We start from the raw sequence: 18,483 nt of genomic DNA, 5'->3' as shown, positions 1-18,483 counted from the left end.
CAGCCTAGACTTGAAGCCATGTATTTGAGTGGCCTTGCAAGCTTCTCCAGACCAGTCCTCAGCCTCTCCTCTCAGGACATGCCTTCTGGCCCTGTTACCAGCTTTGCTGCCTTCCTAAGGGCTCTTTCAAGGACCTTAACATCCTTTCCGTATTGTGAAACCCAGAACTACACACAGCATTCAAAGCAAGGCCGCACTAGCACTAAGCATAAGAGGAGGTTCACCTCTTTTGATCAGAGGGTTTTGCAGTGTTTCAGGCACTCCATGGTCTTATCTGGTCAAAGGACTTTTTACCTTTGAACACTGAGCTTTGTAGCACAATCCTTTCATCTCATATCCATTTAATTCCAGACCTCTTTCTCTAGGGGACCAGTAACATATATGCCAGACCAGACTTTCTGATGAGGTCCCCTGTAGCACCTACTTCAACAGGCTCTAAGAACATAGACAAGCACATTCTGATTTAGGCAGCCTACAATCTCTAAATCACCAGCCCTCTTTCCCTCCCCCCCCACCCCCCCACCAATTCAACAGCCAGTGCTGCTGCTTTCTTTCTATCTGTTTCTCTTAGCTGATAGGTGCTGTAATGAGAAAGAGCAGGCATTAACAACTACCAATCAATATTTCTGCTAACTGGCGCTCATAGTGAATGTTTCAGTGTAAGCACTGGTGTAGAAGAGGGGAGGACTGGGTGATTGCATTTGTTACCAGAGAACCAGTTGTTCCTGCCAGTAGCGAACAGGTTGATGTGTCTGTCCACAGACCATCCTGTGCGGGGCTGATCTCTGAAGTCCAGAAAAGTTGGGGTGCAGTTACATACACACAGCCAGGAAAACTGCTCCCGAAAGCTTTCATAGGACATCCTGCAAAGGAGAAAGCTGCACCTTTCAGTCTGAGACACCAGCTGGATATTCCTGTTCAGCCCTTCAGTGTCTTCTAAACAGGGTTACAGAGCAGTGGTAGAGGGTGCAGACAAGCTGGCTGACACTTTGCAAGAGAAGTTAGATCTTAGGGCATTTGGGCTGCCCTAAATGCATGTGGAGCCCCAGTGGAATTAAAGGGCACATTCAGTAGTGCCCTGATGGAGTCCTGCTATTCCCAGCACATCCCTGCCATAGTGCCTTGTACTATCCCACTGTGGTGTCATGTCTTGCCCTCCATACTTTGCACAAGCCTACAGTGTTCATCCCAGACCAGCTTGCTTTTGTCTTCCTCAGAGCCTCACAGGGCAAGCATGCACTTTCTGAGGAATAAGAGCTTGTATAGAGAATGGCTAACCCATGGCTAATTGGATCTGAGAGTCACCAGAGGCTGTGAAAAGCCACAAGCAACTGCAGAGCAGTCAGGTGCACAAGCCCTAAGACCTCAGCTACTTATTCCTCTGAGCAGTCTGAAGTTTAAGCTGGTAACTTGGAGAGAGTGACAAAATCACTAGGTCTCACCAAGCTGGATTTCCACTACTACTACTTCTTTTTCTTCCCATCAGCTTGTTGCGTTGTATTGGACAGTTTCACTTCTCCAAGCCTTGTTTTCTCTGATAGCATTACAACCACTTGCTGTTTGCTCACAACTAACAAAGGAGTGCTTTGAACCATCACTAAGAGCACAGAAAACAAACGCCCCAATGACCCTTCTTTTATAACAAACCCGAAGTGAAAGCCTAATAGACAAAAGAATGGATTGGGAAATACCAGAATTCTCCATCATTTTTCTTTCTGTAGAGCTCTTCCTTAATTTCAGGCTCAACATAGTCCCATTCTGGAGAGCTGCAAATAGGAACAAACAGCTGTGAGATGTACAAGTTTCTTTCCAGCCAGTCTATTCCACTACCCAGCCCAGCAAGTTGAGAGGGATCAAGAGGGGTAAGGAAACTGCATGTGGGAACAGAACTGTGTTAATATTCTCATAACCAAGACCAGCAAATAGGGCACCTTTGCTGTGCTTAGGGGACTCCATCCTAGGATGGGAAATCCCGCCTCTGCCCCTTGCCCCTGATGCTTCCAAGTGCTGATATCACATCAATGTGCAGAAGGCACATTAGCCAGTCGGATGTGTTGTTTCTAAGCAGCATGTTTATAATTAAGCAATGATTGTACTTTCTGTTGAATGCAAGATAAACATAATCAATAACTCAATCTATGCAGCTTACCCACTGGGAAAAATGCACACATCAACAAAAAGGTAGACCTGAGCTGGCTTAGTGATGAGTACATATGGAAGCAATGCTTCATGAGTTTTCTCTCAGCTGGATTGTGTCTGCTTCATTATAATGGGTGTGAGGTAGAGGTACTTTTAAAATAAGCCTATACAACAGTGATTTGCCTTAGGAGATGGGAAGTTTTGAGGTCATACCCATCACTCCAGGGCCCCTTCCACTCCCCATGGCCCCATGGATTCCAGACTCTGATGATATGTTCCCAGCGGTTCTTGAATTGTATCTGTAAAGACAGAAGGAAAAAAACCCAAAACAAAACAGCTCTCAGCCACAGCTTCTCACAAACATGATATTCAGTGATAATACAGGATCTTCTGTGTGATAATTCTGTGATAATACATGCATCTTCTGTACTATGGAAGCCTGGTTTAATGGCATCTAAGACAGCGCCTTTTGCTTCTTGTAAAGGAGTGATGATGGAGATGTCCTTGCTTTCCCAAGGAAAGCAAATAGCAAAAAGTTGACACAGCTTTGGTGCCATGCCACAACTCCAACAGCTCTGGGAAAGTCTAGTGTCAAGTTCTGCATGGCTAAGACTATGTTCTAGCAGAGACTCTGGGAGAGGAGGCCCCTTGACTGCATTGTGCAAATGTTGACAGTCAGCATGGAGAGGTAATCATAAACAAAACCTGTCTGTTTCTACAATACTGTGGTTTCTACTACCTGGAGTTTCTGTTGCTTTCCTCTTGCTGTCACCGTTTTAAGACAGAAGAAACCTCTGCACAGTGAAAATGAAATCGCAGAAGTGGAAAGGAGAAGTATGTTTTCACTTCTGGCTCTCCTTACACACACAGTGCTGGGGAAAAAAACAATGCCATGACACACTCTTTCCCATATGCAAAGATCCAACAGCCTGGGCAGCCTCCTGAACACTTCCCTGCAGCACACGGGATGCCTTGTCACTCCTGTAAGGTGAGATATAGGATTTGGGATCCTCCCAGACCCAACCTGGGGAGGGCCAGTCAGAACCTTCTCATCAGGAAAAATTACAGGATTCTGATATCCTCTTCTCCTTGTGCTAGAACCTCTGTTATCTCCCAAAATATGAATACTTTCAGGAATCTCTCCTAATGGTGAAGAGTTAATTACAATTACTCTGAATGGAACAGCAGTATGGCTGCCTTCCACAACCCTGTGGTGGACAACCAGTATAAGGCTACTACACAGGAACAACTCCACAGTCTTACCTTGACAGCTCCTGTGACAGTGTACGCATGACCTTGTACAATCCCATTCCTTAATACTGTGTTTCTCATCTGCAAAAGAGTGAAAATACAGCTCATAGCTCTCTACCATACTGCAAAAGAATGGCCATCGGCCCCCGGAACTGGCATGGGAGAAAGAGAGACTCAGTTTTAATTTCAGCAGTATCTCAGATGTCCCAGCTCCAGCGAAATGCGACTGTAGTCATGAGCAGCTCAGTAAATATAACAAAAGTACAAGTCTTCCCACAGCTGAACATTTTTAATGGTACAGAGCTGGTGCAACTACAGTATGACGTAGATTGTGCTGCAGGGAGGATGAGAACCCCAGCATCTCACTACAGCCCAGTGTTATGCACCTGAGCTGGGAGGTTTGTCCTTCACTGGTTTGCAACAGCCAAACTTTCTATCCTGTCAAGCCAGGCAATACAGAAGCAATGCAACATGCCTTGAAGTTTTCCTTGACGTGCTGTATAAGCCCTCATCAAGCCTTTTAATAGAAGTACTTAATACATCACAAAATCTTTTCTGGCTTCCCAGCATTAATATCAGTAGCCTGCAAATCACGATATAATAACAGTATCCCCTTACAGAAGACAGACACATTTTGGCTTTGCTAGAATCAATTGCAAAGCTGTAAGACCAAAATCAGCCCTGCTGCAAGAAGATAGCACTCAGTCACAGTGGAATTAGCCAGGAGACACACACAGCTCAGAGACAGCTGATTAATTGATTCTACCAAGGTCAAAATGGGAAGCAGGCCCCTCAGAGAGGGCTGTGCATCTTGCCTCCATCCACAACTGTTATCCACATCTGCATTCAAATGATCTACATCTACCCAAAAGCCTTTACATTCTGCATTGCATAACCTCATTTACTTGCTGCTGCCAAGATCTCACCAGGCATCTGCAAGCTGTGACCATGAAACAGAGTGATTATGGATGTCCTTTTTTTTTTCACTCAAATGAGTAAACCTGATGCAAACATAACAAACCAAGGTGTGCTTCTGGCCTTGTGACTCACCCGGCCCGAGGTGCTACATCCCATCAGACAGCCAGATTTGCTAGCAGCTTTCAGTATGTCCTCCAGATCAGGATGGGGGTCCTTTAATGAGAACTGCATTTGGACTCCACCGGTGAAGTCTACTAAAGCATCGGAAATGTAGCCCCCGTGCAAGTTCTGGTAGGAGCCAAGCAGCCTGAAAATAGAAACAAAATCAGTAGTCCTTACGCTGTGGTTTTATTAAACAGTGTACAGTGATGGATTCTGAAATGGACACAGACACAGGCAGCGAAAATGGGAGAGCCAGAGATGTTAGGGCCAGGTAATGAGGTCAGGTAACAAAAGGCAACATGACTGAAATAAATGCCCAAACACACATCCGTCCTCTGGGATGAACGAGGAAGGAGGACTTCATCCAGTGTATTCATCCAGACCTGGAGCACCTGTCTAGAGTCATTATGGATTGTGGGAAATACGTATGGTGCATCTTGTACCAGTAGACACACTTCAGGGAGACGAGTTGAATCTCATCCTGAAGCATCAAGTTTCTTTCTTCTGAACCAGAATGGAGCCAAACACAACTAGTGTGAATGGATGTCTCAGCTGAATGAAGATGAGCTGTTAATTCCTATGTAACACTTTGTCACGGCTCTTCACAAAAACAACCAGAATTCCTTTTGCAATTGGAAAATAGAGGTTATTTCTCTGTATTTCCAGTGTAAAACAGAAACAATGTTTTCAGCACTGTTCCCAAATTGCTCTGCTAAGGTGTGATAGGGCGATAATTTAATGTTGTCAACACAGTTCTTCTGTCTTTATCACGCGCTTTTTATAGAGGCAGCAAATAACCTGGAACACATTGTATTTAGAAGAGGTAGATCATGCTGTTAAACCTCACTATGCACGCTGTATTTAATGTATGTAATCAAATGAAGTCTGTGGCTAACTGTATTTTGAAGAATTGTCCTTGTCCTCCATGGATGAAAAGCATTAGTCATGGGCACCGGGGAGAAGCTTCTCAAGTGGGAATCTCATAAAGAGCATCTCCTGCAAATTTAATTTAGTAGAGGCTTGCTTTGCTTTGTAAATAAAATCTTATGCAGCAAACTGGTACCAGCTCCTGAGACAACTCTGAAATATCTCAGGGCAAAAAAAAAAGCATCCTATTCTTGAGTTACTCAGATGCTGCTTTAGCATTTGCTGATCCTCAACCGGATTTGCTGAAATAATTAGCTCTCATTACCATTTTGCACTTCACAACAGTTTGTTCTAGGGCACGTCTGCCAAGACCCAGCCCTTCAGACTTCACTCTAGCATGAGAATTTCTCTTCAGAGTATTTAATAACAGGCAGCATTACAAATGCTAGAGGATAACATTCTGATCTCATTGTCTCCACCCAACATCTGCATGGTCTCTCGGTGGTTACAGAGGTAATCCCTGCACAGTCTGCAGTTATAAGCAGAAGAAATAAAGAAACACAGAAGTGAAGAAGTTTGCTTAAAATAATGAGGGGAAGCCGAGCCCCTTTGTGTAGCTAGCCATTACCTTCTCCATTTTACTTCTCAGATATTAACATCCCAGAGCTGGACAGAGTACATTTAGGTCCTCAGCATGAGACTACATCTCCAGGTTATATTGACCCTGTGCATGCACACAGCCATTTTCTTACAAAAGCACAGCACAACACACGCAGCTGTGAGCCTGAATTTCTCCCTGTGTGATCTCTGTAAAGCAGAGGCCGAAGCCACCCCTATGAAGCACTCAGCACTGGGTGGGAAAACAGACTTACTTGGCATATGCTTTTTCCAGCAAGGATGGCCAGAATTCATTTGATGTTCGAGGGTGTACAGACAGGTAATTTCCATTTAGGAAAGGCAGACGGTCATCTATCACTACATCCACCCAGTCTCCAAATTGCCAGAACTGAAGGAAAAGAAAAAGAAAGAAAAGAATGAGCCTCTTTTAAGAGCTCATATTCATGCCAAGCAACTGTCTCTTGAAGCAGCACAGGAATTAATCTAAAGCATGGATATATGTGCAAATTCTCTCCCAGACTACTTTAGGCTAGTGGTCTAACTTGTTGACCAAGCTACAACATGACTGTATTTCCCAAGGCAGAGGAAATCATCTGGAAACAAACAGTCCTGCAGTCAGTGAGAAGGAAGAGTCAGTATGGGAAATACACTAATATAATTGGGTGACAGTGAGGGCAGCAAGTTGATAAACAATTGAGCAGACAGTCCAGTGAGCCTCACACTTGGATTTTCCCCTGTGACGCAGCACTGTCAAGATCAAGTTCCTAGATTTTCCTTTCTCCATATTTCAACTCAGACTCTGATAGGTGCTGTTGTGGAGAGGGACAGTGTAGTGACTAGAGATCGTTTTGAGGCGTTATCCATCTCTTTGATAGATGAGGAGGGTGCAGATAGTGGACAGAGCAGATGTTTCCAGCTGATGGAACCTTTTAATGGAGGAGGCTGGAAAGGAGGTCTGTGGGGATGGCCTAAAGGAGCCATTTCCAGAGTCATTAGCAGATTAATGTACCTTAGCGTGATTCACAGTCATAAGAAGCCAAGTTCTTATTTTCAGTAATGCTAAGGACTCTGGTGGATGTATGCCAGGAATAGATCTAATCCACCATGATTTTATTTCACCAGCTTTGGCCAATGAAATCCTCAAAGTGAGCTGTCCTGTTAGAAAAGGACAAGACCAGATCAGGTCAGATTCCCGTTTTAAGTTGATGCACTCTGCCATAAGCCCTTGTAGTCCCTGATAAATATTTCTGTTTCTTTTCCCAGGGTGAGCTATTCCTTGCTCACACGTGGCAGACCCTGCCTCAGAGGTATCAGTTTCTGTAGCAGAAAAAGGGATTCCTGTAAAAACACAAGACTAACTGAATCCAGGTAGGTCCTTTAAGTTTTTGGAGGTTATTTAGAGTCTGTCATCCCAGTTGCACAGTTTACATAGCTCTTTAAATATTCACGGTGAAATAACGTCATTGTAAGTATTCTCTAGACAAAAATGCTGTTCATCTTAACTACTGCTTATGAAGTGCTTAGCACCCTTAATTCTTGCTGATGAGCAGCCAGCACTGTGGAGGAAGCCTGGAACAACCCTTCGTACTGCTGAGAGGCAACGTGCTCCAGGTCCAGGAAGGAAAACATTACGCTAATATAAAAATTGGAGCTTATATGATTTGCCTTGAGATTTTTCACTGAACGGAGGGACTGGTGGCTTAGCCTGTGGATGGCAGTAAAATATCTTTGATGGAGTAATTGGAAGACACTGCCGAGAAGTCATTTCCATTCTGAATAGCTTTCTCAGGGGTTTATTACTTGAGGAAAGCCAGAAACAGTTGCATTGATTTGCAGATGAGATGTCATGAAAAACATTTTCAAATTCCGTAAGGTATTTATATTGCTTAAGATTTAAGGATTGTTCCTAACTAATCCTTTCAGAGCTCTCATGAGAGAAAATTTAGCTCGCATCTTTTTAATGCGTATTAAGTGATCTAGCATCTCTTCAGCTGGGTTGCCTCATGGAGTGCACCTCTGTGTGCTGGAAAAGGGCCAAGGCAGAAACATCTGGTATTCAGAGGAGCAAAGGAACAGAAATGTATCCGGCCTATGAGATAATCTTCCTGGTGCCACTCCATGAGAGCTCCAAGGGGTAAAAGAAGTTCCACTGCCAGAGCTCTCTGTATATAACAAAACAGACTTCTGAAAAAAGGACCAAGTAATATACTGATTCTCTCTACCTCCCATTTAGCTTTCAGAGCTTAATGGTATGGCAAATGCTTCTAATCCCCTAAGATATTTGTTTGACTCAGATGCAAGCAAGCAGGGCCTGACAGTCACTCACATCTCCCTGCCTCACACCTGAGAGATTCAGAGGATATTCAGAGTTGGTAGGAAGTGAGATTTACTACAGAACTTTGCTCCACTCTCTGAATCCATTCCTCCGACCTGTCTCACAGGATTTGCAATTTCAAGTAAATTCTACCCAGCTAATAGGGAAAGTTGAAGCACACTGGAAAACAGAAAATGAGTCCAAGTAGGTAAAAGCCATAAGTGCACTGACAGTCACAACAAACTGTCCAAATCAAAGCCGAAACCAGAGTGACATCTAGACTGTGTACACGGATCCATCCAAACAACAGGTATCTGTATCTCTGGAGTTGGGTACAAGTCATAACTTTCAGAAAAGGGCTTCAAATTCCCTGGAGTTTGATTGCAGCACCTGGAGAAGGAGGAGCCATTAGAAAATTTGGCATTTACTGCAGAGTTCTTAGTTGGTTCTCAGAACCAAAGCACTCAAGGATGTCGAGATGTTCGGATCCATAAATAATCCAACCAGCCAAGCCTGAGCAGTACAAATACAGCAGATGACTTACCCGAAAATGGAAAATCCCAGCATAATCACTCTGGAATCCTTGGTCCTTTGGTAAAACATTTTCCAAAAATCGCTTCTGCATCGTCAGGGCGCCCAGGGCAGCCAGCATCCAGCAGTCACCTCGAGGAAGGGAAGAATCCAGTACATTCAGTACGTTATTCACTGTTGTGGACAGTGACTACCTCCTTAGAAGAATAGACTTAGACATCTAAAAAGCAGCTTATTAAAAGAAGCCAGCATTCTTGTGTCTTCCTTCCGTCCTTCAAAAACATTGAAATGCATATTGGCATTCACCAGCAATGCCCCATGGGAGCCCTGATACCACTTAGCCATCCTTGACTACTTTCATACTTATCTTTTTGTGGTCACGTTGAGATCTGCAGTTTAGAAAGTGGTATAGAAAACCTTCAGACCTTCCAATGAGAAACAGGAAGACAACTCTTACAGTATGGTTGCTGCTCTCAAAGACAAAGATTGTTATGAGCTGGGAGGAAAAGATGGAACTGATATGAGATGCAGATGCATATTTGTATGTATTTGTATTGCAGGACATGGACAGAAGTACCATAGGAAAAGAAAAAAGACATGAAACAGTAATAGAGACCAGATGGAGATGTTAGGATGAAATACATATCAGAGCTGTACCTGCTTACCAATAACTGTATTTGACCCTTGTTTTCAAAGTCTCTACCTGCTCGTATTTATACCTTGCCCTTATATATAGAGGGTGGGTGGCATGCGTATTAAAGTAGCAGGGATTAGAGCTGCTGCATTTGGGAGTCCTGTTAAGTATCTCCAATAAATCGCAGGCAGACTTGCAGCTACCATGATTCATGCCTTTCCACCAAGAACTCAGAACATGACAAAGCAAGCACAGGTTATTGCTCCCTGTCAATCTTTTCCAAAACAAGAATAACCTTACCTATTTCTCCTTGAATAATATCAAATCTGCTAACTCCATCCAATATCAAACAGGGGTTTGATAGTCTCAGAAGCTCCTGAAAGAAAGAAAATGCCAAGAGAAGTGATGCTACAAACACCTTTCAGAGGGTTCTGTGCCCAGCTTCCAAATCATATGGTTTTCATGGAATTGGATTCCCATTGAGGTGGTGAATTCCCCGTGGCTGTCAGCTATCAAAAGGCATTTGGATAATGTTTCTACAAAGCTTAATGTGTTTCACAAAAAACTATTAGAAGACTTTGTAGCATTTTCCCCTGGAAAACTGCTCACCTACAGACAACAAATGGAACCAATCCAGAGCAGAAAGACTTCCAGCTAATGGTGCTACTGGATTGCCAGGTGAGGGTTTGGGAATGTAGAGTGGAAGGGCAAAATCGCTTAGGGATTTCTTTGCTTGGAGTCCTTCCTCAGAAACACCCAGCTTGAGCTGCTGCTGTAACTTTAACTCTGAAGAAGATATTTTTATTTTGGGCTTATTAGTGTCGTGGAAGTGAAGAATAATAAAAAGATCGGCGTTGTTTGGAAGCTAAACTCTCCTCTCAGCTAGACAAATATTAATTCAGCATCACTGCTGTGCCTGTCACAGCGTTGCTTTGGATTAAGAGGCAAAGCTGCTACCACTGTTCCCCATGCTGAGGGAATTCCCCAGCTCTGTGCTGAGGACGAGTCAGGCATACACTGATGTTGCACACCTAAATCCACAGGAAACCTCCACAGAATAGCCAGCACAGAAATGAACCGGTCAGACTAACAGAGGAAGGCAGAACATGGAATGAGAAGTGCTGTCTCGGACCAAAGGTCTGCCCGATGCAATGCTGTCTGACAGGGTGGTGAAAATCAAGCTCCATTGCTCCTCCTAACAATCCTCCTGCATACATCCATATATCTTCCATCCATCGGGGGCCAAAGGACTTTGTTGGCTGAAGGCTTTATCAACAGTTAGATGTGAAAAACAGGCTGATCTTAAGGGGTTTGCTCGCACCACCAGAACTCATTTTCCTGCTTCGCAGCGGGATAACTCAGTTCCCATTCGCATCTTTTCAGCGCAAATACCTCAGTGCCTTCAAAAAACTGCCCCAGCTCTCTGTCACAACAGTGATAGAGGTGCTCAGGCTGCACAGATGAGAGCCCACCGGCGTGAGAGGAAAGCCCTGCTGGAGAACAACCATCACCAGAGGCAGAAACCCATTTAGATTGCACCTGCAACTCCTTTGTGTGGTTCAGCACTAAAACACAACGGCAACTGCAAACAAAGGAGGTAAATATGGGATGAACTTCAAGACTTAGAAGGGGGAAATACTGAACAGGATATAAGGAAACCGCACGTTTCCATAGTTTGCTTAAGGCAGCTTACATGACCATGTTACATTTGTTTTCTCAGTTTTTATTTCCTATTATTTGATAGGTGTTCCTGCATTCCTCGCCCATGCCATTATAGCTAAGCTTTTAGGTTAACTCCAAGCTACCATCTGCTTTACTGTCTGAATAGAAGTTGTCTGTTTCTCGCCTCTGGCTACAGATAGACCAAGACTGATGCAGCAGGAACTGCAGCTCAGCTTAGCTGTGTGCAAAGATTCTAATTCCAAAACACTTATTTTAAGGGCTCAGTTCTGTTTATTCAGTTTCTGCCTTCAGATTTCTTTAATGTTGATACTATTTCCGGGAAATCACTGGGAATTCCCAGAGATAAAGTGCCAATAAACAAAGCATCACCCAAAGTGATCACCCAAGCGTAGAACTAGGATAAGCATCCTGTTCCTGATATATCTGCACCCACTTTGCAAAGGGCAAAGAGGAGGAGAGGTCAAATGTGAGAAAGCACTTCTGCAAAATGACTATATCAAATAATGAAACTTCTATGATTTAAATAAGAAGTGAGTCCCATAAGATAAGGATTGTCTGAAATTTTACTGTTTTTCCCAGTACCTTTTAGATACTCCAGGAACTCCCATCCCAAATCAGCTCACTTTTCAGGTCAAAACAATTTAGTACTGACTGTTGCCACTGACTCCTGCTGTATGAAAATCAGCCTGTTTTCTTCCTGCTTTATGCATTACCCCCACATACGAAGATTTCAAGGTCTGAACATAATTGACCATTTTCTCAACAGTGTACAAGGTAAAATAGTCAGTGTGTTGTTGCTCAACTGCTGCATCAGAGCTATCTGCTACTTAAGTAACAAAATCCTACATGACTCAGAAGATGGAAGCTAAGAAAGTAATAGGCCCCAAATGCCATTTTTGTTACAGATGCATTTCCAGAATTATTATTATTTTAGCTGAACAGGGAACTTTCAAAGAGGTACTGCTGAATCAGTGCCTTAGACTAGAGAAATGAGAGATCTCCACTAGAATTTGAGAGTCGTCCAGAAGCAGATCATAGAATCATAGAATTACCCAGGTTGGAAAAGACCTTGAAGATCATCAGGTCCAACCGCAGCCTAACTCTAAAAATCCTCTGCTAAATCATATCCCTGGCACCACATCCAAACGGCTCTTAAACACATCCAGGGATGGCGATTCAACCACCTCCCTGGGGAGCCTATTCCAGTACTTAACTACCCTTTCTGTAAAGAAGTGTTTCCTAACATCCAACCTAAACTTGCCCTGGCGCAACTTGAGGCCATAATCAAATGGGAGCACTAGTTCTAATAAGGTTCACAGACAGAAACATACACAGCGACAGTATTAATATCACAACTGCTAATCCACAGAGCTGGATGTCACTGTTACTGAGAGAGATACTGAGATCTTCTGGCTTTGTAACACCTGCAAAGCTGTGACTATGGGCAGAGCCACATGAGCTTGTCATACTCAAATGTCAGAATCTACACGTGTTAAGTATGTAGACAAGAAAATCTCAACTGATTTCATACCACTACTTAGATAAGTGCAGTTTAAACTGAGAAAGGTTTTTGAAAGAGAGGCAAGACCAGGAGCCTGAAATGGGCAGCTGGTGAGCCCCAGGAGAAGGAGAAGGGCCTGGAGAAGACAGAAGAACCTCAACAAAGAGTTGTTCAGCTCCCACCCAAGCAATCAGGGCATGCGTAGACTGTATGGTCCCCTCCATGGGTTGCTTGCAAGCCTTCCTTCTTGCTCAGATGTTTACAGCATCCCACTCCTTGCTGCCCGGGTCTACACAAAGGGCAGTTCACACACTAGACATACAGAAGATGCTGTCAATAGGTCAACTTCCTTCTACATGTCCCACAACAAGGATGCCTTTTTTCAGTGTTGTATTCCCAGTGCTTTCCTTGGGCTCTGTTTTCCTGCTTAGCACAGACCTCTTTTCCCCAAGATGAAGGCATCAGCACCCATATCCACCAGCAGTAATACAAAACACCGTGGGTCACAAAACTCACCGTTGGCCTCTTCCACTTTATTTGCAGCAGCTCATCCTTTGGGAGCAGGCTGGGACCGATGGAGCTGGGGTGAGCAGGGAAGGTGTCATCCTCAAACAACAGGCCTTGGCTCAGACACAGGGATCGTAGGTGCTCAAAGTCCTGATTATTAAATTTCCTCAGGTTCTGGAGGCCTCCTGATGTCCCTACTGATTGCATACCTTGCTCCGACCTTAGAGTTGAGCTGAGGTTGAACATTTTGCCCCTTTCCTGTGAAGGAAGAGAGACACAACCATTAGCTAATTAGCTATCCAGTCTGAAGTAGTGCCCTGAAGCACTTTTGAACCCCTCTTTTTTTAATGCTTTAATTTATACAGTTCAAAAGGCAATGTGCAATACACATAGGAGAAGTGGACATTTCATGTACATGGTGAAATTCTATACCAGCCAGACTTAACAGTTAGCACTGGAAAATCTACCACATGCCCTGGGCGAGGCATCCTCCTCCTTTAATTAACTCTTCTGTTCTAATATCTAGCCTGCTGTTGAGTTTCAGTTTCAAGTCACTGGATGCCATTGCTTTAAATATTTCTTTTAGTAGGTAAATGGGCTCTTTCCTATCAAGCAAATAGACTTCTGGATCTGGTGTGCTGATGGTGCTGTACAGTGGGTGCAGAAGGCTCCAATAAGAGCTAAGCCTTGGATTTCTTGAGCCCAAAACAGTCCCAATGTAGGTATGAACCAGGCACCTTGCTCCACACTTAGTGCCGCCACACATCCTGGTGCTTCAAGTCCCTTGGCCATCTGGTTTTGTAACTACAGCACAGAAAAACAAGGAGGTTTTGTGTTCCATTATCTTAATCAAAAGCCCCACTAAAAAAGAAAAAAGAAAAAAATCATGGAATTCAGAAATTACCCTTGGCCAACAAGACGAGAGAACATTCCCCTTGGGCTTGCAGTTTTTAATACAATGGAAATAAATCTCATGTAATGTACCATAACATGACAAGGGAATGGCTTCTTCTTAACAAATACTCATTTGAAACTGTGCCCAAGCCCCATGCATGCAAAGATCTATTTCTTGCAACAGTGTTCCAGCAAAACTGATTACTAATTCCAAAACTCAAATTAAAACTAACAGAGCTTGAAGGCTGGAGCTGACACGCGTTCCCTCTCTTCTGACAAAGAACACGAGCTTTTAGCGTATGTCTGTGTGTGTTTAATTACGTTGCTTAACATATCCGGAATAATTTGGCAACCAGATTGAAGAAAATAATACATTTAACTGCTTCTGGCCTTCCAAGAATCACTTTGTTAGCGCTGTATCTGGGTGTGTGTGTGCACAGGGACACAAGCTCTATCTCTGATGAGGTCAGTGCTCCCCAGCTTGCACCGTGCTCCCTATCAGTCATCCCTTTCAGAGCAGCCCTGGCCATACATGCTTTTCACTTGGCTCCCACAGGTGCAACAGCAACGGCAGAGATCACATCAGTTTTTAAAGCAGAATGTTGTCTGCCGGGTTGGGGAGAGCTTTACATTAATGAACTCTGAGGCAGAAATGCTACAAAGGGACAAAGCCACAAAGCAGTGCTTGGCCCTTGGACTGCTCCATGTCATGAGACACACGGAGGGAGGAAACTAACCCGGGAACCCCAAGCACCCACTCTTTTCTGCATTAAGCACCTTAAAAACCACCAGCAAAGGGTCCGTCTCATCACTCTCCTGCATTCATTCACAAAAAATGTCAAGCCACTGTTACAATCAGGTACTCAGCGGTGGCAAATGCTACTGACAGCTAATTACACTTTGCACAAAGATTTATGTCAGAGTACACATATTATTTCCTTCAGTGGCTTCTGATAGTTTTCACTGAGTAGGAAGTGGAAATAAGCAATTAGCTTCATCACTGAGCTATCCACCTTCTCTTCTCCATCCACTTTTTTCAGAGCATTTCTGATACATGCTGGTTCAGCTCGGTGTCTGTACTTTAAGACTGCTGTATTTGCATCAAGAACTACAAAGAATCCCAGAAGTGCCAAAAGGCCACCTTCCCTTCGTCTCTTCTTCCCTCTCAAGCACTTCAAACGTCAATGTGTAATTTAATCTCATGCACAGTATTCAATACATGCTACAGCAAAGCAAGCTCTCTTTTCCTGTAAACCCCGTCTCTTGCGTATTTGAAATACTGTTAAAAACTGCAAGGGATCAGTTCCAAAATGGCCTTATAACGAAGGAAGGTGGGGGTTCATTAGCTCTCCTTGCACTCAGAGAAAAAACAACTGAAAGCATGCCGGTTCTCAGCAGTCTGCCCTCAGTGACAGCCAACTGAACAGGAAGAGCAGAGACCTGAGCTTGGGTGTCCCAAACCCTCTGACAGACAGGCAGCATACAGTGTACAAAAAGCATAAGCACCACCCCACCTCCCCCCAAAAAATTTAAGCCCAAAGCTAGGCGCTTTGACAGCCCTCCTATAGATTGCTTTCCCTGTAGTATCTGATACAACCTTCTGCTCCAACTTCTTTCTGGCTATTTATTTTCCTACATAGCATAAGGACACTTCCAGTTACCTTTTTTCTGCCTCATTTAGCAGCAGCACACAGTAACTATAGAGTCCTCCTCCTCCGAGGATCTCTGTTCCCACCTGATCCGATTAGTTCTGACAACTTGCTGTTTTACTGTTAGGCATTTTGTAGAATGGCAAATTCTTTTTATTTTTTTCCCCCTTTCCCTCCATGCAACATTAAGGACAGGGATTCTAATTTATCCTGTCTCCCCAAGACGAATCCCTCTCAATGTTACTGTGGTGCTTTTCCAGCACCACTCCTTGCATTTCACCTGCTTTATCTCATATTAAGTAAAATAGCAAAGTGATGTTTTTACCTGCAATGCCTGCAGTGGAACCCTTCAGCCAAATCTAAGAGAGCGACAGATGGGCTGCTGTTATCCCAGTGCTCCTTTATAGGGAAGCTTTTGCCCTGCCCTTAGCAAACAACCAGGTTGAATTCAAGTTCAAGGCCAGAACCAAACAATACGACACAAGTGTTTCATAAGGATATCATGTGTATTCACACACAAATGCACTTCTACCAGACACAAATCTCTACGTACATATAAAAGTTGATAGTCTAGTTTCCCATGGCTTAGTGTTGTTTCAGATGCAGCCATTCTTACGGGAAAACAAGATTCATTTGCATACCTAACAACTCCAGATTATCCGCTTCCCTTCTCATACCAGGAAATGCAGCAACGACACTGGGCATAGGTTGGCAGGGCTCGCCAAGCAATGTGCTATCAGAGCTGTGGGTGATGTCATGTGGAGCCCAGAGTCAGACTCATGATCTCATGATCCAACTCATACATTCTATGATCGTGTGAATGTTACGGGAAGGGGGAATGTTCTTCATTTTGGGGAGGTGTAAATGAATCTAAAGAAGCCCAAAAGCTGTGGGAATGGCGTGCATCATATCCTCTGGGACACACTGCTTGGCGGCAATCCTGAGTGTATCCCTACATCCTATAAAGCCCATTTTTGAAGAAAAGGCCTTTGGAGTACTGGTGGACAGCATGTTAAAAGTAAGCCAGCAATACACTCTTGCAATAAGGAAAGTCAAGTGCATCCTGAGCTACATGAGCTGAAACATAGCCAGGGTTCAAGGAGCTGGTCACCCTCTGCACAGCGATTTTGTGCATCATTCCTTCCTTACCCAAAATAACAATGCCTCGCGTCCAGAAATGCCTTCTGCTTGGACTGCAGTCTCTTTGGACCAGGATGCCAGCATTTCCCTTAGCAGCTAGTCCACAGGAGCTTGGGAAGATGAGAAGATGAAAACGCTCATGAAAAAGGCAATTCGGCTTCTTCATCAATGTTTCATTGAGGTCTGTGGGTCTCCAGGCTTGGATTTTAAAAGCCGGGCACCGCATCCTGCTTACTCTCATTTTAGGACTCTTGTTTCCACATGAGAACTGAGCATTCAGCGTACTCCAGCAGGAAATGCATCTATGTAGATCAGAGTAGAAGTGCTCCTGAGAGTGCAGCTTCACTTTTCCTTTAAGAGCTGCTTTCCACAGCCACGACATAAATAAAAGCTGATTGCAACAGAAGCAGAGTGTGAAGATTCCCTTCCTTGCAGGAAACGAGCTCAGGGTGATAGATGCTGGTGTTGTTAGCTCATCTGACATCACTTGCACTGCTAATTGCCTCCTCTCTCGGGAAGCGGCAGGTATGTTCCCCTCCAGGTACGGTGTTTTATTGTCTGGAACCGCTACCTCTGCTTAAATGGTGGATTAACATGATTTAAGAAATATTCATTGCAAAGTTGATTAGAAAGCACCATCACTAAGCTGGCAGGGGGTTTCAGTTATTGCAGCACGGCTCCGATTTGAAAGTGTCAGCTTTCCTGCAGAAGGCTGTATTGATGTGTCCATTCTCACCGTGGCTCCAGAGGAAGAAATCCAGAAGGCACAGAGATTACTGCATGGCAATAAGCCTTTAGATTAGTTGCTTTCCTCCTGAGTGTTTGTGTAATCCTGCAAGAAAATACAGGCTTTTCGACTGAAAAACACAGGGCTGGGTGTTGAGAGAGGAGGGGTTTTTGCCAGTGCTACCCTGTTTGATTCTGGCAGATGCAACATTGCCCTGACTTAAGGTTTGCTCTTGCAGAGCAGGATGCTAATCCACCTCAGGGTGGCTGTGCAGCTTAATCCATTCATGAGCAGAAGATGCTGAGAGAAACTGGAAACTCAAAAGTGATTCTGCGTGGACAGTTACCACCCCAGGGCTGCTCAACACACACACACACACAGGAAGGTCTTATGCTTGGGACTGGTGGACGTTACCACTCATCCTATTGTTGTTACCTTGGAGAAGAAGCCAACCCCCACCTCGCCACATCCTCCCTTCAGGCAGTTGTAGAGAGTGATAAAGTTTCCCCTGAGCATCCTCCAGACTGAAAATTCCCAGCTCCCTCAGCTGCTCCCCATCACACTTGTGCTCCAGACCCCTCACGGTTTTGTTGCCCTCCTCTGCACACACTCCAAGTCCTCAGTGTCCTTCTTGTAGTGAGGGGCTCAAACTGAACACAGCACTGAAGGTGCAGCCTCACCAGAGCTGAGTACAGAGAGATGATCACCTCCCTGTTCCTGCTGGCTGCTCTATTTCTGATACAACCCAGGATGCCATTGGCCCTCTTGCTCACCCAGGCACATTGCTGGCTCATGTTCAGCCAGCTGTCAGCTAACACCCCTAAATCCTTACCCTCCATGAAGCTTTCCAGCCACTCTGCCCCAACCCTGTACCAATGCATGGGGTTGTTGTGACCGAAGCACCCAGCCCATGTCCTTATTGAAGCTCATACAATTGCCCTCAGCCCA

At 44.3% G+C, this 18,483-nt stretch overlaps 1 protein-coding gene across 1 annotated transcript in view; it reads right to left on the bottom strand.

Moving 5' to 3' along the window:
* LOC140250457 (calpain-13-like) overlaps positions 1-18,483 on the bottom strand; it is a 48,411-nt gene that overhangs the window by 15,889 nt on the left and 14,039 nt on the right. Inside the window, exons 2-10 of the mRNA XM_072333179.1 lie at positions 13,135-13,383; positions 9,735-9,810; positions 8,814-8,932; positions 6,210-6,343; positions 4,441-4,615; positions 3,403-3,471; positions 2,353-2,438; positions 1,692-1,766; positions 709-863 (exon numbers count right to left, since the gene is read on the bottom strand). Of these exons, the coding sequence (XP_072189280.1) occupies positions 709-863; positions 1,692-1,766; positions 2,353-2,438; positions 3,403-3,471; positions 4,441-4,615; positions 6,210-6,343; positions 8,814-8,932; positions 9,735-9,810; positions 13,135-13,383 (1,138 nt within the window). The remainder of the gene's footprint in view (positions 1-708; positions 864-1,691; positions 1,767-2,352; positions 2,439-3,402; positions 3,472-4,440; positions 4,616-6,209; positions 6,344-8,813; positions 8,933-9,734; positions 9,811-13,134; positions 13,384-18,483) is intronic.

The sequence above is a fragment of the Excalfactoria chinensis genome, chromosome 3 (genome assembly GCF_039878825.1).
Source record: "Excalfactoria chinensis isolate bCotChi1 chromosome 3, bCotChi1.hap2, whole genome shotgun sequence".
Lineage (NCBI taxonomy): Eukaryota > Metazoa > Chordata > Aves > Galliformes > Phasianidae > Excalfactoria > Excalfactoria chinensis.
The sequence above is the reverse complement of the archived record's forward strand: the minus strand, read 5'-3'. Positions and strand labels throughout refer to the sequence as shown.